The sequence below is a fragment of the Canis lupus genome, chromosome 4 (assembly GCF_011100685.1).
Source record: "Canis lupus familiaris isolate Mischka breed German Shepherd chromosome 4, alternate assembly UU_Cfam_GSD_1.0, whole genome shotgun sequence".
NCBI classification, from domain to species: Eukaryota; Metazoa; Chordata; class Mammalia; order Carnivora; family Canidae; genus Canis; species Canis lupus.
Genome location: NC_049225.1, coordinates 40,032,186 through 40,053,076, shown reverse-complemented (window position 1 = coordinate 40,053,076; position 20,891 = coordinate 40,032,186). Strand labels below are relative to the sequence as shown.

Sequence of the window (20,891 nt, the reverse complement as noted above, 5' to 3'; positions counted from 1 at the left end):
CCTCAGGGAGCCTGATGCAGGACTCAATCCCTGGGATCACGACCTGAGCCAGAGGCAGATGCTCAACCACTGAGCCACCCAGGCATCCCAGCATCCAGCATTTTAAATGGACTCAAACACTCACTTGCTCACAGCCATTCATTCCCTCTATGCATTGACTGTCCAAAGCGCTCCCAGACAATAATGCTACTCCAGGGAAAGCTGTTTATTTAAAATCTTTATTAATGATGGGAGAAAAATAATGCCATGTGACAATGTTCAGGTCCTGCTGCCTAAATCCATAACAGAAACAGACATTATGACTGAGCAAGCTCACGTGGTGCCAATTCTGAGATCAGATGAGGTTGTTCTTCCTTAGGAAATGGGCTCTGGTAGCATTGTTTTTCCATGTTGTTCTAGCAAAGCCTTTTATTTGGTTCAAGTTTAAATTTCTGTGTGTGTATGTGTGTCTAAGTATGACTACAGCTCTGGGCTGGTGTTTTCCATTTATTTGGTTTCAGGTGTCAGCATTTTGCTGTACTAGGTCAGTCCTCTCCTTTCAGAATAACAGGGCTATTTATTGATACAAAGGAGAGGTGTTCAGTCATCTTGTTAAGATGCAAAGCTCAAAATAAACACCGTATCTTTATTTGGAAATCCACATCCTTCCTTAAAGGAAGGCTCATGAGTAAATTTGTATGAAGTATGAAGCCCAAGTTGAATGTCTATTTTTAATTACTACTTTGCTTACATTTTAGATTGTACAAATGCCTCTGTCGACTCTTACAGGAATTTGGACTGTACTCCGTTTTGAGCCAAAGAACCTTAGCAATAAATACTATTGTATACTTCAAAACATGAAGAACCAGAATGAAATGAGATCTACCTGACTTTTGTTAAGCAACACACTAGTGGTATGAAAAATATACAACAGAGATCAGCGAAGGGGTTCAAATGAACATTGTAAGCAATTTGATGCCTCAGGGGAAAACACTGAGATAATAAATACAAATGACAAATATTTACAATAGAAGCAACAAATGGCACATCAGTAGGCGAACACATAAAACATTTACACTGAGGAAAATATAAAAGTGATGCCTTTCACACATCCAGCCCAGGAGCCAGTGAACAAATGAACAGCTGACCCAGCAACGCGGGAGAATGTTATTGCTTCAGCTTTTGAGTGATGTAAGTAAAACAGTCAACGTGCTGCAGTGGCCCATGGCATGAGACAGCCATGGTTTACGTTCGGTTCCCATGGCAGAGCCTGACACACCGGTCCTCCTCCCCCCGAGGGCAGAGCTGGATTAAGTGCACCATCTTTTCTGCTTTCTGCAGCTCCAGCTCTTTCTAGGTGCTTCTTCCAGCATTTGTCTTCTTTTCCCCTACACCCAAATGGTTTCTTTCTAATGTGGATCACAAAAGATTGGGGAGATGAGCTTCCAGCACCATGTCCTGGCGCTGATGAGATTGGATGTGGGTTATATAAATACTAGCTGGGCTTTGGGTAAGGGCATTCCCTGGAACAAAGTATTTTAGAGTAGATAAATTCAGCTTCTTTATCTCTCGCCTCAGGTTGCTTTGAGGGAGAGCTATAAGCTGATATAAATGGAGGATGCTTACTTTTTTTTGCCAACTCACTAGAATGGGGGTCAGAAAACTCAGGCCCAAGAGCCAGATCCAGGTGGGCACCTATTAAATACAGTTTTACTGGAGCAAAGCCAAGCCTGTTTGTCACACGTTGTCTATGTATGCCTGCTTTCATGCTGCAGCGGCAGAGTTGACTACTTGTGTCTGAAACCACATGATCCGCCAAACGGAAGACAGTGTAGTTTACATCTGGACCTTTAGAGAAAAAGTTTGCTGACCTCTGCTCTAGGAGGAACTGGCCCAGAACACACCTGTCTACTCCTTGTAATACTGGCCTTCTATTTGAGTACTGGCTGCAAGAAAGGATAAGCTTTAATGTGATAACCTAGTAGGAAGGAAAGAAAGAAAGAAAAGGCCTCACTGTGGAACATTCTGAACAACCACAAAACCCTACCGCTGACCCTTTGTGACAATCCTGTTGCTCTGTGCCTTGGATTTTTAGTCTTGTCCCTCCTGCCTTTCCTTTGTCCACTCTGACTCCTTTCTTCGTTGCTACATTTCCAATCTGGATCTGGAAAAAAATCCTGTTCCTCAGTGCTTCCTGGCAGTCCCCTCCATTTATGTAAGAGGTCAGCTTTCCCTGCTGGAAATCACAGCCATCTTTGCTCCCTTCTCCCCCTTTCCATCAGGCACACTGAGAAGCCACATTTCCAACTTGGCTTTGCCACATCAGGTGCCTCACTTTATCGATCTTGGCTGAGCGTCAAAGTGAGGTAACAAAATGCCAAAGAAAATCTGTCAAATATACTCCTCATGTGTGCCTTTTCCTGCAGGGGTGTGGTTTGCCCTGAGTGGCTATGAGCCCATGCCAGGCAGGCAGGCAGGCAGATGTATGGCTCCATTGCTCTTTGATTCCTTTTAAAATAGCACTCAAAAGAAAAAAAAAATCAGCCCCAAAAGATGGGCTGTTATTTCTTTTTCCTTTGAGCTGGTTTTAATGACCCAGTTGCTTTGTTTGAAAGCCATTTATTTAGACGACAGGTATATATGTAGATGTAACTGGATAAATAAAAAAGTGAAGTAGAGATTCAAAGCAGTGGTTAATATACAGACACACAGGGGCCACTCCCTTGGACCGGTCCCACCCCCTCCCCCGATGGAACAATGGCTCAGAAATTACACTTAGAACCCTTGCCCTCCCCATCAAGCAGCTCCAAACCTCCAGGTCCCAGGCAAGAAACTGAACTTCCGTTTGGCACCAAGCACCCACACAGCCCCCGTCTCCGCTCCACCCTTCTGTCTCCCAGCGCGGTGTTCACGTTCACTCCTGCACCCGAGTCCCGCCACCCTCCCTCCGCCAGGGCGGCACCAGAAGCCTCGGCCCGGCCCGCCTGGGGCCCAGCACCACGGGTGCGTCCCGCCTGCCGACCCCTGCCCTTCTCGCCGGCCCACCTCCCCCCGCAGCAGAGCAGCAGGGCACGCTGCAGGCCGCGGTCGCTCTGCGGATGGAAAGAAGACAGAGTTGCAAGGCCAAGGCGGCCGCGTGGCGATCGCACTTGAGGATGTGCAAGAGTGGAGCCCCCCTGGGGAACAGCCGGGAACGGCTGAGACCTGCCGCTGCCTAGGCCGTCTCTGCCTCACCTGTTCATTCTGCTAGCACACACCTTCATCCAGTCCGCAATCCCCACCAAATCCTGCGTGTGACATCCCCCCTCTTTAATGGCAAATGTTTTGGAATGTCCATAGAGAAGAAAATGGACGGCGTGGAGGAAAGATTTCCCGGCCAGGCCTTTTTGTTTCACCTCCGGATATCGGAATACTCGGAGGGTTCCTCCTCCCACTCGCTGCTTCCAGAAGTTCCCTGGCCCCCTTGGCCGACCGCCCTGCCCCGGGCATGTGCGTTCAGGTGGCTTTTGCTACCTCCCTCGCCCTTGGTGCCTCGGCCTGTCTCCCAACTACTGGGCTCTGAGACGTGGTGACCTGCCTCCCCGTGGTGGGTCTTGGAGAGCTTGGCTCTGTCCACTTGGAGTTGGCGCTCAGGGGGTACCGTGGGGGGCCTCTGGATGGCTGAGGTGCAGAAGCTCAAGATGGAGCACAGGCTTCCCCAGTTCTGCTCACACTGAGCCTGAACACTGTGGGTGATGGCCTCCTTCACCTCCTCCCCACAGGTCAACAGCAGGTTCACCAGGTCCACGTAGGGTCTAGAGATTGGGAGCAGAGACAGAGGGAGAGAGAGATGGAGAATGGAACCAATCTTGACTGGGCCACAGAGAGCAGTGATGATACCAGGCAAGAGATACACCAGGTTGATGCCTGGCTTCAGTTTTTTTTTTTTTTTTTTTTTTTCTGGCTTCAGTTTTTAGTTGGGTGAAAGAGCTTTCTGGAATTACTTCCAGCCTTTATCCATAGCCTATGGAGTGCTGGCCTTAACCACTACTTACTACATGGCCATTACCTACCAGGCTCGGTGCCAGGCATTGGAGAGAGGCTGGTCCTAGAGCCTACCACCGGGAAAAGGGCCAGTGATTATTTACAGGTGCAGAGATAAAAGGAAGAACCTCTGGGGAAAGTGGGTGAGGATGCCGGGTTGGGTAGCTGTGCGAATGTTCAAAAGGAGTGCGGGAGAGCTCTGGGCATGCCTAGGATGTGCCATCTAGGAGGGTTTTAGTGGGAGGAGTAGTGAAGTGTCTTGGGGGCCAGTGGAATAATAGGCAAATGGCAAGGGTCTGAAATACCAAACGGAGGAGTCTTTTTGGGGGAGGAGTCTTTGCCAATGTTTCACGTGGCTAACCAGCATTCCCCAGCAGTCCTTGGCTAGCGAAGTTTCTGGATATAACTGACCATGAGCGTTGCAGCCCTGGGCCATCACCGTGAGCAGGGAAATCACTCTGGGACATGAGATCATTTATAAGAAGGAGCAAGACTTTTTTACTCTGTCAGCCTGGGCCACTTGGGTGGCTGCATGTTAGCCCACTTACTCTTCTCTTTGCGAGTTGGCAGTTGCTAGGCACGAAGTGCAGATTGTGTTTTAGGACTTGTGAAGTAGTTCACTGCCATTTTTATGAATTAGTCCTCAAGTTGTAGTTGAACTGTCCTCGTGTCATAGATGTAAAAATGGAGATGGCTGGGGGGGGGTGGTGCAGGGAGAGGAGAAAGTCGTTTTTGGAAGCTTCTGGGCTGGGAAGGCCTAGAGCTGGGCTGAGAGCAGAGAAGAGGAATGTTCTGGCTGATAGAGATCAAGCTGCCTTTTAAGGCCTACTTGATGCCTTTGGAGTCAGAGAGTCTGTGCATGGCTGATGGACAGGGTGCTTAAACTCTCTAAGACAGGCCCCTAACAGTGACAAGGACAGTGATAATACTTCTCGGGCTGAGACTGGGGGCCATGGGGTGACACAGAAGAAATGCCGCGTGCATATTTGTTTCCTTCCACCGTTTGACAACTAGCAACTGCCTGCCTCAGGGAGCTCTAGGTCATGGAGTCTATCTGCTACAGCAGCATCAGGATTTTAGTGCCTGATTTGTACCTGCCACCCTCTGAGGCTAGATGAGCAAATTGCAGGGGCTGAGAATCTGTCTTTCTGGGTCTAGCCTGATGGTCTTCTTTGAGTTTCTTTCCCCAGAGTAAGGTGAGGGGGCTTTCCTGGGAATGTATGGACTGCCTCCTGGCCTCCTTTGCCAGGGCAGTCTGCCTGCCAGATGAGCTCTCAGAACCCCAAGGCGGATCTGAGAAAGCTGGACTAGCCCACACTCTCTCCTGCCTTTGGCGCTGTCTCCCGAGGAGAAAGCTGCGAGCCATGGGGAGGGGTGTGTGTTAATCTAAGCCGTGTTTTGAGCTGGCATGGTGCCTTCTCAGGCTGCAAGCTCAGCCCGTGTCTAATGACAAAGCCCAGCTTTCTCAACTGGGTGTCAGCAAGGCTAAAAGATTTTTAAAAATACTTGGAGGGGGACGTGCCTGGAGGCTGCCAGCACCCAGTGACAGGGTGTGTGGTAGCCAAGGCAGTTGATATGGGGAAAGTGGGGCGGGAAGGAATGGAGGGAAGTGGAGAGTTTGAAGGGAGCCACTTTAACCAAACATGACTGTTTTGGGGTGGATAGGAATTGGGTTGAGGAATGGGGGGGATGTGGATTCTGGAGTGACTGTGATTTCTTCTTCTCTAAAGGGAAAAGCAAATTGGTTCTCATTTTCTTATCTGTGACCAATGCCACACATTCTTAAATGGTCTTCTTGATATTTGGGGACTGATGGGATCCTTTGTGCCAAATCAGTGAAGATAAAGAACAACTCCGTTAATTTGGCTTGAAGTTTGAGTTGGTGCACTGCATACTCACAGCTTCAGAAGGAAGGTAGTGGAGTTCAGTGGGGAGTGAGGTTAGGTGAGACCCACTGCCTAGAGGTGCTGGCTCAGCGAGAGGAAAGAAGACAGTGAGTGCTCTTAAAAGAGACCCATGCAAATGTACGGGGTGAGCCACCTGCATTCCCAGAGTGGGCTGGGGTGGAGGGCTATGTATTAATTCTAAATGATGTGAGAAGGCCTTTGGAAGTAAAAATCACATGGCCCATGGTCCATGGAGGAGGCACCAGAAAAGCAACAGGGCTTTAATGCTGGGGAGGGGCATAAGAACCTCCAAAACATTTGGTTTTCTCAAAGAGGACTTTTCTCTAATCTTAGAAAAGACAAAGTCTTCTTATACTCCACGAATGTAGTACTGACTTATAAACTCATGCCCTTCATCCATTTTTGAGGCCAACAAACTATCTAGAGTGGGTGACAGTGGACTGGGGAGTCTCTCAGCCATGGGGCATCTGCCTCTTCCAGGGGTGGCTCGAAGGAAGGGAATTTTATATTGCTTTCCTTGTGTAATGAGGGTGTATTTGAGAAAAGGGAGGAACTCCTGCTATATCTGGCGGCCAGTGAACCTTTAGCAGGTCTACTAGGGAGAGAGCCTGTCAGGAGCAAGGAGGTTTCTATTCCTGATAACCAGCACAGTCATATATATTGCCAGTTCCCAAGCTGGAAAGTAGGGATCACACCTCAGAGCCAGAACTTGAACCTCTTAGCTTCCCTTTCCTCCTCTCTTGGGTGGGGATAGTAGTCTCTACCTTGCTGCCCTGTTGGGAATGATAAATGAGATTGTCTGGGTAAAGTCCCTGGCCAAGGGCTTGGCCCACTCACAAAATGATAGCTAATATCATTATTATTGTTGTTGAAGCTGTTGCTCTGTTTCCAAACAGCTGTTTGGAAGAGTAATAACTATTTTATTGGGTATTAGTGTGACTAAGGAGAAGACAAGAGAGCTGCCTGCAGAGATTCATAGCAAATTTTAAAATTCACTGCACAGGGGGGTTTCAAGATACCTAGACTCTCATATCCTAGTGGAAAGTGGCGGGTGATGGTTGTAGTCCTCCGTGATCTAAGCACTGTGTGTATGTGTGGGGGGGTTGGGGGGGTAGGGAGGAGCCTGCTTAGTGGCATAGCTGGGGGAAGGCCATGGTACCAACTAAGGAGCAAGGTTTCCTAAGATTGTACTGATTTGGCCCAGTGAGTCACTGTGTGAAGACCAATGGTGCCATCAAGCTGGCAGGGACTCATATTGGTCTCTTAGCTAGTGGCCTGCTTCCTGCTCTCAAGTCTCTGAGGAAGGAGCCATCATGACCTACCGCCCATGCTTCATGTTAGGAGCAACTGAGTACCACACACTTTATCACTTTGCAAAGTTTAGGATCTTACAGATGGGATTTTTTTTGTTTTTTTTGTTTTTTTTAAGGAATAAGATGTCCTAGGCTTATACTAAATTGCAAATCTTTGGATAAGTAAGTTCGAATTTCCCCACTTTAGCAAAAAGGTGTTTAGCTGATTAAAATTTTTGACATTAATCTTAAGTTTTCTCTGGGAGGGTATTAATGTGTTAGAGGAGGTAAACTGGACCTTCTGAGGGAAAGGAGGGCCATGGAGGCAGGAAAAAAAGGCTATTGCTCTCAGCTTTTGGCATTTAAGCCTCTAGAGCCGGACTGCTTGGCTCCAAGCCTGGCTTTGCCTCTCATTGTTTGTATGACTTGTACTTCAGCGAATCTCAGTTTTGTGATCTGTAAAATGGAGATGAGGATGGTACCTACCTGTACAGGGCTGCTATGAGGCTCTGGTAAAAGATTCATGTGGAGCACGGAGCATGATGCCTGGCACTGAGTAAATGCTCAACCAATGTTATTAGCTCTCAGCTGCCTGTTGGGGCACCAACACAGCCATTTGGAACACTCGGACCTGCTGGGATCTGGGCCCAGGGGAAGGTGAAGTGTATTTCTGAATCCTACACATTTCATGCTTTAGTAAAACATTTTCTGTTTCTGTTGCTTATGCTTTTGAAACCAATGGTGGAAATTTCTCTCACTTTTCCCGAAGGTCAGCAGGAAAGGGACTCCCAAGGGAGTCAGTGCAGCTTTCTGAGATAGACCGGAGACCAGCCTCCAAAAACAAGCCTCTCAAACTCCTCCAACACCAGCCTGTGCAGTGGGCCCCTCCTTCCCACGAGCCCCTGTGGGGCAGCACTCACTCGTGCAGCAGTAAGTCCTTGAAGTGGATCATCTCCACCATGACCCGGGTGTTCTCCTGGGCAGCAGAGCACAGATCGTGTTTGAGGTAGCATTCCCGTTGTAACTGGAACACCATTTCCTTAATGGCTGGGCACTTCCGGCTTATGCAGCCAAATCGATGCCGCAGAGCGTGGGCCTTACATTTCAAGGCATCTTTGATGAATGATTTGCCCTGAGAACAGAGAGGACAGAGGAGAGAAAGAAGGGGCAGAAAAGACAAGTCCTGGTTAGAGGCTCAGACATTTATCCCTCTTGGGCTTACACAGGATTTTTGTTTGACAACTGAGTCCCAAGGCCCTGCCTCAAACTGATGGTTGGTCCATGCAGGTGACAGGCTGATACTACATCAGGAGGTACATTGAGTGACATGATGCCTCTGGCATCTGGGCAAAAAGGATGTTACTTTAGGAGACTAACAAATCTGCCTCCTTCCTCCCCAGCTGCTGTACTGGTTTCCTTTGTCCTGGGGCTTCTGTGGCCATCTGTCCTCTAGGCAGCCCAGTGTTGGCTGCTTGGTGGCAACTTTTCTGGAACATGAGGGGAATCTGGCCAGATGTAAGTCCAGAACTCCCAGCAAGAGTTTTTCCCAACCAGAAGGTGCCTGCTTATCCAAGTCTCACATCATTGCTTTTTCCTCTGACTCCGCAAGTGACATCAAGACTGAGTGCTATCTGTGCCTCCTTCTTCTGCCTCACTGCCTCCCACCGCCCCCAACCCATACTCATGTCTCCTCCTATCCTTCAAGGAGGAGCATTCTTTTCCTTTTTGAAAACGATTCGACTCCTTTAAACTGTTAGGATTATTGCCTCTAAAAGGCCCGCCTGGCACACTGCCTGGCAGCATCTGGAGTCTGAACTGCCCAACTGACAGCCCTTCCCCCACACTCCCTGCCTCTGAGTGGCTAAGGCAGCCAGGCATACATCTGGCCCACAGTTCTCTTTCCTGGCAACCCCATTAGATTGTTCTTATCCTAGAAAGGAGACAGCTGTTGGTGGTGTGGAGGCAGGCTGGGGCTTTCGCTCCCTTATCAACCTCTCAGGACACAGAGGCATTGTGGGATACCTACTCAAGGATCCCTACATCCCCCATTACTATAGAAACAAGCTGTTGTTGGAGAGGTCACCCCTCTGTTTTTAGATAGGCCTGGAAGTAACTGAGTGGAGAAAGAAAATGGGCTTAGGTTGGAAGTGGGAAGCTAGCCAGCACATTTAATTCAGTTCTTCCTTTAGAAGCAACTGAAATGTCTACAGATAGTGTCTGGTCGCTGAAAACCACCTCCCAATGGCCCCTTTTGCTCAGATTTTCCAGGGGGAGCCAAATAAGATGGAAGGTAGGGCATGCCAGTTTATGAAGTAGTCACATGCTGGGAACCAGCTTGAGAGGGATGCTTCTCACTTGAGAACATACTCCTGTTGGTTGAGAGAAAAAAGAAGATAATTTATTCGAGGGCTGCAGCAAGAATTTGATATTCTTCCCTGACATCCTGTGGGGTCGCCCTGAGAAACACATCTTTCCTCCGGATTTCCTATTATGTTTCTTAATTCCAGTTAATCCAGAGGGATGCTTTATTAGGGAGCTTCGAGGAGTTCAAATGTTCTCCTCTTTCCTTCTCCGGTTTCTGTTTCCCCTCCTGCCACCCCACATCCTCTGCAGGGTAGGCTGCCAGCCCTGTCGCATCCCTCTCTGGTTCCCAGGCATTGCTTTGTCAGGCTCTCTACAGGATGTCAGTAGATGGTGATGGGTGGCATTCATAAGTCACACCATAACTGTTGGCCTCATCCAACGTATCCCCACTCCCCAACGAAATGGGAAAGGAAGTTGATGAGATAAAACAATACGGGGCTTTGTAATACATACATAGGCTGGGAGACCATGAAGAGGTGAGCCTAATGCCACCTGCCATATATCTGAATTGTCAGCACTGGAACCACAGGATGGCTTGTTAGGTTCTTGCCCTGCTCCAAGAAACAGCTAGGCTTTTTTCACTCTGTGACTCTGGGGTAGCTGGAGTGGGTCAGGCATTATTAAGAGGACTCTATAGAACAGGACTCATTCATGATTTTCAGGTTGGGAGAGGAGGGTGTGCTACTTAGGAGGAATAAGTCTGTTATTCTGGAGGCCCTGAATTATCCATGTTGCCTGCTTACATACCCATTGGAGATGATGTGTTTCTATGAAGTTTGTGTCTCATTTATTCTTCCGTAGTAGGTGAAAACAGGTCTTGGAATGTATAATTGGAGTCCCTATCCTTTCCTCACTCCAGACCTACTGTTTCTAATGGGATGGACCTTGCAGACTGAGTTCTCGGAGGCCAGACATAGTGTGTCTCCCCTTACAAGACGTTTATTATTTGTTATGACTTTTGTGTTCTCTGCTAAGAATCCTTAGATGATTGTTCTACTTGCTCTCCATCCCACTCTGCCTGTGTAGACACAGCTTAGGAGTGGAGAAGGATTTCACCTATATGACAGTTCTGTAGAGCAGAACCCCGTGAGTGGAGTGGGGAGAGACTGGTATCCTGCTGTCCACCAAAAATGTCTCTTGCAAATGCTAAAACATGCCACGAAGATCAGCTAAGGACACCTTAGCTTCACAAGTCCTTCCAATGAACATTTCAATCATGCTATGCCAACCTAAAACATTTTGTGCTCTATGTGTTTTTTTACCTGGGCATCAAATTTTCCAGCGTTGTGTAGAAAAGTCATGCAAATCCCATGTAAGCCTCGAATCTCACAAGAGTTGTTCTCGAAACATTCAAACACACCACACCCCACATCGCCAGCGTTGACCAAACAGTGTTGGATTTCCGCTAAAATGAGAATTACATACAAATATATACAAAATTCTCAGCCACGCTGGGGAATGCAGAGAGGTCTGGCTGAAATAAAAGTTAGTAATGACTAAAAGTAAATTAAAAGAGATTAAGTTAGAAATGACTATTCCAGGATCTAAAAAGCCAGGGCAAGAAAATGTCATCATTCAATCTATTTATGAAAATGTCAGTATTGGTAAATACCGTATCTGTAAAGAAATCAGCCAAACCTACGTTTACAAAAATCACAATCAGAAGTTTGGTCTGTGCACTCCATTTTTCCTCTTCCCATCTTCTTCAAGTCTTTGTGGAAATACTTAGTTTGAAAGCAGAAGCTATTTCAGCTTTCTAAACCCACAGACACAAGTAAGATATTTTAAATGATTAGTTTGGTCTCCCCCTTCCGCACTTCATCAATTAAATACCCTTCTCTACTTGGAACCCAACGCTGCTGCTACTAAATCACAAGCATTTCCTTCCTGACCCCCAAATTCAAGCGTCCAAAAAGCAGTTTCAATTCAGCTTTATGATTCAACACCTAAAAATCAAAACAAAATTCCTATTAAGGCAGCGCCTCCAAACCATCAGCATTAAAAATACCAGGCTAGGGAAGCTGCGGTTGGGAGCAGGCTCGGGAATCGAGTCAGATGGGGGCTAGCCTGCGGAAACGCAATCGTCGAAGTTAGAGGCTCCTTTTAAATAGAGATCCAGTGTGAGATATCACTTAATCCCCTAGAAATTCCCGAGACCCAAGACTTGAGAGTTTGCTGCCCTCCTTCGCAGAAGGTGGCCCTAATTCATCTCTCCAAAAGGATAGACTGAGGGAGTTAACTGTCAGGCTGCCGCTTGCAATAGCCTCTCTCCTGCACGCCCCCCCCCACCCCATTTACAGATTTAAGCCAACCACAAAATTACATCAGAAAAGTATATTTTGGAAGAAGGGCGGGGTCCGAGTAGATAATCCTCATTCAGATTAAATCTACCGAGAGAATGAGGGGCGTGTATTTGTTGAGGTCACCAACTACCGAGAATCCCGTTCAGTTCTCAGGCACAGCACTGGAGAGGGGGAAGGGTGGGCGCAGGTCCTAGGATGAGCCCCGCGCCGGCTGGGGGCGCGAGCGCTGGCGCGTGGAGGCGGGAGGCTCCCGGATGATCCCACGCGCGGCCCCGGCGCGCCGGGCCGGAGCGCGCAGGGCCGCGGTTCCCTCGCTCCCGGCGTCCCTAATGGGCACTCGTGCATTCCTGCTCGTGCGGTGAGCGCACGCACGCTGGGTTTCAGGCCCCCAAATAAGGGGGAGGGGGGAGGCGCCGAGCGTAGGAGCTCTAGGCAGATTTTCTTTCTCTCCCAGGAGCTGGGCAAAGGGCCAGCCCCGTGCCCTGCACGCCTGGCTCTGCTCGGCAGCTTGCCGGCGAGCGGCGAGCCGGCGGAGCAGCAGCCGCGCACGGCTCGGGCCGTGCGTGTCACCATTTCTGCGCCTGCCGACCTGCTCTGGAGAGGGAAAAGGCGGCAGCACCTCAGAGGGACGCTTTGCGCCACCCCCCGACCCCTCCCCGGAAAGCAGTGCCCCGGAGCGGAAAGTTCGCAACGCAATCGGTCTCGCTTACAAAGTTCTCGGATGTCGGGCATCTTCTGAGGAGGGGGAACGCGGTCCTGTCGCAGCCCGCCGGCTGGGAAGAGAAGTTCTCCGGGCACGGGGCGCAGGCCGGCCCCGGGGACCCTCCTTGGCTCCCGCGGGCCGGCCGGGATGGAGCGCGGAGCTCTGAACCAGACCGGGGGCTCCGGGACCGGCACCGGCCCTGCCGGGCGCTGCCTCTTTTACCCTCGACCCCGGGGAGGACAGCAACAAGTCCTACCCCAGCCATTTCATCACCCTGCCAGCACGTGCGGATTCCCGGCGCGCGGAGCCGGGCGCCGACCGCGTCTCGCCTGGCCTCGAGCTTTCCTCGGCACGTCCCGCGCCACCCCAAGAGTTTGCGCGGCCCTAGGTGGGCTCTGGGTCCCGGGCTCTCGGCCCCGGGGCGCGCTGCGCGAGTGCACGGTGTCGTCCCCCAGCTGCTCCCCGCCGCGGGGGCGCTCGCACTTACCTGTGTTCTGCAGGGACAGGCGGCCTTTCTGCTGGGAGCCCCTGTCTTGGGGACCCTCCGGCGGGTTGGTGGCGTCGGTCCCCCGCGCCAGGTCGAAGGTGGCCAATACCAAAGCCAGGGTCACGAACTGGCCCAGCCGCTCAGCACACATGGTTCTTGGTGTAAACCTCCCGTCCGGAGACCTGGATTCTTTGTGTTCCCCTCCTCCTCTTCCTCCTCCTTGGCCGCTTCCCCTCCTCCTCCCACTCTTCCTCCTCGCTCGCCGTTTCCCTCCTCCTCGCGGCCGCAGCTCGGATAGAGGTTACCCAGCGCCCTCCCGTAGCTCTCTGGAGAGCATGTGACCAGGCCGTTAGCAGCGCCGCGAGTGCCGGGCAACGGCAGGGATGGTGCCTCAAATATCCCTGGAAGCTCTGGTGTCACTTGAATGAAGGAGTCGAGCAGGTGTTGTCCCAGCGGCTGGACCAATCCGAGACCCCGGCCCGTTTGACAACACGGCTGGGAGGCGGGGCCTGCGCCCAACTACTACGCGAGGAAGCGGAGCTCCGCGGGGGCGCCCCACAAAGTTGCCGGCCTGGCGGCGGCCGCGCGTTTACGTGCGTGTATGAGTGTGTGTGAGCGGGTTTTCTAGGGCCATGGCCGAACGCACTTTAAAAAATAAAAGCGAATCCCAGCTCGGACTGCAGCTCGAGAAGGGCGGGAGGACACGGTCCGCGCCGGGACGGCGTTCCCCCCAAGCCCCCCGCCCCCGGGCCCTTGGCTCGCATCACACCCGCAACGTGCTGGGAAAGTTTCCTCTTTCTGTCCCTTGGAATTCAGTGAGCTCCTAAGCCCCGAGCCTCGACAGATTGGGAGTTTCCCGGGCACCGTGACGCTGGGGGCAAGCGGAGCACAAATGGGAATTCCTGGCTCTGTGACGCTTTGCATTTAGGAAAAACAAAACAAAAACAAAACCCTCTCAAACTGAGACGAGAGAAGCGTTAGACAGGACTTGGCCTGAGGAACTGCCCCATCTCCCTCCCGATTTGGTGGGCCGTGCAACACCTAGTGTGCCGGTTCCTCGCCCTTCCCCCAACCCAGACGGATTCCGGGCTGGGCCGCAGGGATCCAGGTGACCGACTGGACTTGCATCATTTCCAGGCGGCTGGCAGGGAGGCCCAGGCAGCCCGGAGGCAGCCCGCCGCGGCGCATCGCTGCCCCAGAGGTCCGAGCTTGAAAGGCAACTTTACGCGTCTCCAAACACACTCTTCCACCTTCCCAGGGCGCTACTCGCCGCCCCGCTCCGGGTTCCCTTTACACGCCAGTCATCGATGGACATGGGTAAAAAACCAAAACCAAAACCAACCCCCCAAGCCAAACCCAGGGGAATTCTCTCCATCTCTTCCTTCTTGTTGGAGCTTCCTCCCCAAGCCCGGCCGGACTCCATCGCCCCGGCCGCTCCCCTCCGCCCCCCAGTCGCCGGCCCGCGGAAGCTGGGAGAAAGTTGGGCGCCGCTCGGAGCGCCTCTTCCCCCGCTGTGTGTGTACGTGTGCACGCTCACGTCTCCCCGGCGCCGGGGCCGGGGCCGGGGCCGGGGACAGGAACTGCTCTGGGCACCGTCAGTCCGACGGCGCAGCTCCGGGGGCTCGCGCGGCTGGGGGGGCGGGGACCGGAGCGCCGCGGCCGAGCGCCCCGCCGCACGCACGCCCCGGCTCGGCCCGCCCTCGCCCCTCGCCCCTCCCCCGCCGGCCCCACCCTCCTCCCGGAGAGCAGGTGAGCTCGGGGCCGGCTCCCCCCGCCGCCCCGCCGCCGCCCGCGCGCTCCGCGGTAAGGCGCCGGGAGCTTCCATCACCCTGTGCCCGCGGCGGCGCGGCCCTGGGTCTCTGCGGCGGGACGCACCGCGCGCCTCGTTGGGGCCGCCATGTGACAGCTGGGGGAGGGGGTGCGGCGACGCTGGGGCCAGGTCGCCCTCCGGCCGCCGCCGTTGGGCCTCCGCAGCTTCCTTCCCAGGGTCCTGGTAGCACTCGGGCGCAGGGAAGGCGGAGGCGGGAGGCCGGGGTGGCCGCCGCTGGCCACAGCTGTCCTGCGCTTCGCTTCGAGCGGCCCAGAGTCGGGAGTCCAAGAGGAGGGGGTGGGGAGGGCGCCTTGGGAGAGGGCAGCCCCCATCCCCGCCCGACTAATAAATGGTCACTTTGAAGGTTTGAGTCTGCAGCCCTGACAAGAAACCGAGCACCCATGCCCAGGATTACAATAACCATTACTTCTTGCAGCCTCTGATCTTTTGTGGAAGGAGGTGGGGTACAAGTACATTAAAATGGGTGGTTTGAATTTCCCACCCTGCTTTTGTTTGCATAGTTAACTTAGCTTCCTTTATTACTTTATGAAAAACACTCTCCTGTAGACCCTTGAAAGACAAAACATAACAAACAAACAGGGGCATTCTGGCCTCTTACTGAACTCCGAAAGCCCCTGAATTTCCGGGGTCAGCCTTCCTTCCATGAAACCTCTTTTGTAGGTGAGAACACGAGCAATATTGGCATTATAAAAAGTGTCTGGTCACTTGGTTCTTTGAACAACAGAAATAGGAGAGGTTCAGGGGGCAGGAGCAAGCCCACCTTTGCTGGATGCTGACATTGTGAGTCTACTTGACAGAAGGCTCAGAGGGCACCTGGGACAGCAAGGTAGGTGGGTGAAGGTCTTTGGCTAGGCATTGCCTGGTACCATGAAGCCCTGGGGCTGCCCCTAGGGGACCTGCATTATTCAAAACCTCATCTTGAGGCTATTTGCTCACAGGGGACATTCCTGTCTCTCACCCAAGCCAACTGCCTCTTTAGAAGGAAGAGAAAAGTAGTAGCTAGATTTTGAGGTATTGCAAGTACAGGTGCTCATTCTTAAAGGTTTCATCTCCAGGCCAGAGAAGAATGAGCATCCCCGTTCAGTCCCATCAGGGTTGAGGAAATTCTGCAGAACTAGTAGGCAGTTTGCTGGGGCCTTGGCTGGGAGCTGGCAGGGAAGAGCAGACTGGTGACTTTGTTTTAACCGTCCCCCTTATTCTTCTGGCTCTAGAACTCCAGCTTTGTTTGGCAGATTGTGGCTGATGAGAGTAGGGGTAGGGAGGGGACAGTCATGATCTTATTATTACAAAGCTAACATGAATTGAGAACAGACATGGTGCCACACACCAAGTTTGTGGCTTTTGGTGTCTCTCTAGACCTGAGTCCACCGTAGATGGGAACTGGGACTTGGGAGGAGCAAGGACAGACCAGATGGTGGTGTCCCAAGGTTCAGCAGGGAGTCTGGCTGGATGGACCCTCCTCAGTTTAAGACCCAACCAGGGGTAGGAACTATGAGGCAGGCCTGCCTGGTGACATCCCAGGGCGTCTGTGGTTGATGCTCAGGACCCACATTTTCCTCTCTGATTCACCAGTTAAATTCAGTTAAACACTTACTGAGCAGTTTGGGGGAGGATATTTGGGGTAGACTCTGAGCAGTAGGAGAGGATACTGACAAGTAGAGGTAAGGAAAAGAGAGAGGGCCTCACGCCCTGGCCTCTCGCCCCTCCCCCGCCGGGAGGGAGGACTAGCAGGAGTAAATGAATGGATGAGATATGTGGGATTTGTCTCAGAAATAGGGGTTTCTCAGGTTGGTGTGAAAGTGGGAGAGAAAACTGGAGAGGGTGTCTGGGGCCCCACAGTCAAGGCCTTTGGGACAAACCTGTGCTCAGGTCTTGTTCCGTCATTGCAATGGTGTTTAAGGATGAGACTCCAGCATGCTCTTAGACTAGATTCCCCTTTGGAACCAGTTAACGCCAGGGGCCCAGTGCTGACGTGGTGAAGGAGGAGGTGGAAGAGAAGAATGGGAAGTCATTAGTTGGAATCTTGATGTGGAGTTGCCGTGCGCTGCAGGACAGAAGTGTTCTTGCTCAGGTGCGAGCAGGTGGGGCGGTGGAGGATGGGAACGGTCATTAGGTGATGAGGTAGTCTCATTCAGGCTTTCCATGAGTTCCAGAGCCTGAGTGGAAAACGTGGCTTCCACGTGGAGAGCTCCTCCTACTGCACACCCCGCCCCCTGGGAGCTGCCTGTCTGGGATGATGGCACCACCTCATGGTCAGAGAGGGAACTGTCTGACCACATAGTGGACTCCTCCAGACTCAAGGGCCTGGGGCACTAATATTGGGTCTTCTGCCCTCTTTTCAGTTTCCTTGGTAAATCAATTCATGCTCATTTAGGCAGTCTCCTCGTAACAACAGCTTTAGTTGCCTCCTCAAGGAAATCTCTTTTAAACTTTTTGCTTTTCTTCCCCCATCCTTTGCTATCTTGCTATGCGAGCCCCAAATCTACCCTCATTCTGGCTTCTTTGCGTCCTGCCCCTATGAAGGAAAATATGGGCAGACAAAATAGCAAACTGATGCTATCGACCTTTAAAATTCTTGAAAGAAGAAGTCTCTCCCTAGAAATTCTCCCATCTTTTCCCTTGTCTTTTTTTCAGTGAAGGGGTTGTTACATTAAATAGAATTCAGGATAAAGGAGAATATGTCTTCGGTATTTGGGTTTGTTTGTTAGGACTTCAACAAAATTGCTTTCTACTAATTTTTACCGTGAAAGTACAGTGTTTCAACAACATTATGAGTTAAGGCTCTTGTGGGGCTGGCTTGGAAACCTCACCATCATTTATGATGTTATTTATTGAAGGAAAATATATTCTGAGTTCCCAAGACAACCAACTCCCAAAGATTTGGAACACATTGCTTTTGTGAATTGGACATTTCCTCTGTGTCATAGATTAATAGTCAAAGTTTGGATTGACTGGAAACACAAAAGATAAAAAAGAGTTTTTAAAAATCGCCAGAAAATAGAAACATTGTCTTCCTCACCATAAATTCATTTACTGGAAAGAATATGAAGCAGTATACGTCGGATGTCTGATTGTGGTCTGAGTTTTGTTGGTGCCTTGCCTTGAAGCCTGAATAGTATTCCGGAAGTCCTCTCTATTTTCCTTGGGCCATCATTTTTGCTTTCTCATTGTGTGCCAAGACGAACTCCAGGAGAAAGTGTCCCAGGCGAAAGGCTGCTTAGTCTCCATGAGGAGTGCTGGTGGAACCCAGAGGTGAGTGTCCCTGGTGTTGGAGAACTGTAGAGTTCTCTTGGCTGGGTTTCAACTTTGATCTGAGAACCAATGGATTTCAAGTGGGTGAAGAAAGAGTCTTTTTGTAGGGCAATTTTCCAGTGGGCCAGATTTTGAAAGTCTTTATGGAACAACCAAATCTATAAATGTGATTTAACTGTCTGTACAATCAAGGTTTGTTGGACCTAGTTTTGGTTTCTGAGCTTTTTTTTTTCTTTAGCAGTTCTAAATATTTGTAAAGGTTCATGTTTTGTGACTTCTGTTCTTTTTAAAGAAATCTTCCAAAGATCAAAGAAAGTATTTACTTTTTAACAAAAACAGAAGAAAGCTCATTCTCTCTTGAATTTGCCGCACAGGACCAATTAGAACCATTTATAAATCTAAGGTAGCTCATGGGATCTTGGTGATCTTATTTTTCTTATTTATTGAAACATTTTCCATTTTATTATCCTAGGAATTATGTCATCATTACCCATAAGTTATTGTTAATTATTCTATGCTAAAAACACTTAAAATAATAAGAAAATGGAAGAGTGATAGAATCACCACCTAGAAGGACAATACAACAGTGAAATAAACCATCACTGTGCATCACCTTCCTGTCATCTTATTACATTCCTTAGCACATTACATCATCTTTCAAGAAGGTCTAGAAGAAGATGGAAGACACCATATTTGTTCTTTTCATCGCATCCAACTGGGAATCCAGAAGTTTTCATTTCCTGCACAAATGGTAAAGAGAAGAAAATCAACAAAGGAAAATTTTTTATTGTAGGTAGACACATCAGAAGGGCCAGCAGTGCTGTTGACTCTGCTAATGCTAGTAAAGTTGCTTTTATAAGCACAATCTCAGACAATGAGTCTTATGAGATAATAATCTGGATGAATTTTTCTCAAACTTCTGAATCGATGAATAAACAGTATCTTTCTGAGGACAAAGAGAAACTATGATTATATTCTCATCCACTTAGTCATTCATCAGGAATGATTTCATCACTTGATATTTTGCAACAAGAACCTGGACCATCCTGTTTTGCTAAAAGAATGGGGGCTAACATTCTTTTTACCTCTTGCGTCCCTGACACAATTTGCAGGGGACAAATGATGAATTCAGATGCGTTTACAAAGGCAGTTAAAAGGAAATAGATGATATAGAAGTGGGAAAAAATTATTGGACTAGTTCTTGCTGGTATTTACCCAGCTTAAAAATGCTTTGCAAGTGTGGGGAAAGGAAGATGCTCATCTTTTTAACAAACTTATGAGCCATCAGAGGTTTTAAAAGTAACAGGTTTTGTTATGTCAGTGAAAGAAGAACCAGAACTAACGATAAGCTAGAACTTATTGGAGATTTTCTTAAGATCTGGAATCAGTATTGATAAGATGGATCTGTTCCAAGTTCCTGCATACCAGCTGATGAACAGTTAGTTGCATGTAGAGGACATTATGCATTTTGAGTTTATATATCTTCAAAGTCAGAAAAAAGGGAATGGAAATTTGCTATATTTAAACCATTAAATCTTGTAATAAGGATTTTAAAAAAACTTTAATTTTTTGAGAGAGAGAGTGAGACACATGTGATGGGCTTACTTATGCACAGGGTGGGGGAGGAGCAGAGGGAGAATCACAAGCAGGTACCACACCCAGCACGGAGCTTAATGGGGTTTAATCTCATTACCCCGAGATCATGACCTGAGCCGAAATTGAGAGTTGGATGCTTAACCAGCTGAGCTACTCCAGGCACCCCAAATTTTATGATAAAGCTTTTTAAATATTTATTTATTTATTTATTTATTTATTTATTTATTTATTTATTTATTTATTTATAAAGTTTTAAATACCATCCTTTTATTACTACTTCCATAACTTACTCATAAAAATTAAAAGGGTCCATTGGACCCTGATGGTAAATGAAGCTGACAGTTTTTTCCTGGTGTACTGGGGGTTAAGGTCACTGAGGCAAAATATTAATTAAAAAAAATCAAGCAAACCCCCTTAGGCAAGCAGGAGTCACTGTAATAGTATCCCTCCACTCCCAACCGTTTCCCCATCCCACCTTCCCAAGCATGCTTACCAGTAGGGATTGATGATTGTTTTAAAGCAGGTGGTTTGAACAAGAGACATTGTAGCCTCTCAGTTTACTCTCCCCTGTAGTGGAACTCAGTGCTTTTCAAAGTTCACTGGGGGGTGAGAATTAGTGTACTGGACACATAGAATGAAATACTCTGTTTTAGTGTATGGTAGACAGGATTTAGTTTTAACCACTCAGGATTTTCACTTTGTTTGAAAACTTTAGAACCTGATTATCTTAGCCCATTGGGGCTGTTGTAGCAGAATACCATTGACCACGTCACTTACAAACAGGCATTTATTTCTCACCATTCTGGAGGTTTGAAGTCTGAGACCAGCGTGCCAGCATGATTGGGTTCCTGGTGAGAGCTGCTTCCTGGTTATATCTTCATATGGCTTTCTTGGTGTACATCAGGAGAGAGAGAGAGAGAGAGAGAGAGAGAGCACGAGAGTGTGGACGAGTAGGCAGGTTGTAAGCTAGGCGGGATGGTGTTTGTGGAGGAGAGGACTCACACTTGTGCATTGGCCAGGGCTAGACCCTGAGGGCCTGGGGTGTCTGCCTCCATCAGCAAGTAATGGAAAACCCAACGCCAAAGTCTTAAGCAATAGAGGCAAACTCATTATTCCCCCCATTCCAGGAAGTCCTGAGGTGTGGGGCTAGTGTG

The 20,891-nt window shown here is 49.6% G+C and overlaps 1 protein-coding gene across 1 annotated transcript; it reads right to left on the bottom strand.

Annotated features, from left to right (window-relative positions):
• Window positions 1-202: 202 nt before the first annotated feature.
• Window positions 203-14,345, bottom strand: STC2 (stanniocalcin 2). Its single transcript, XM_038534734.1, has 4 exons — window positions 13,059-14,345; window positions 10,828-10,970; window positions 8,122-8,333; window positions 203-3,773 (listed from the first exon to the last, which is right to left on the bottom strand). Exons 1-4 carry the CDS (start codon window positions 13,207-13,209, stop codon window positions 3,371-3,373), a joined length of 909 nt encoding a protein of 302 aa, XP_038390662.1. The 5' UTR covers window positions 13,210-14,345; the 3' UTR covers window positions 203-3,370.
• Window positions 14,346-20,891: the final 6,546 nt, after the last annotated feature.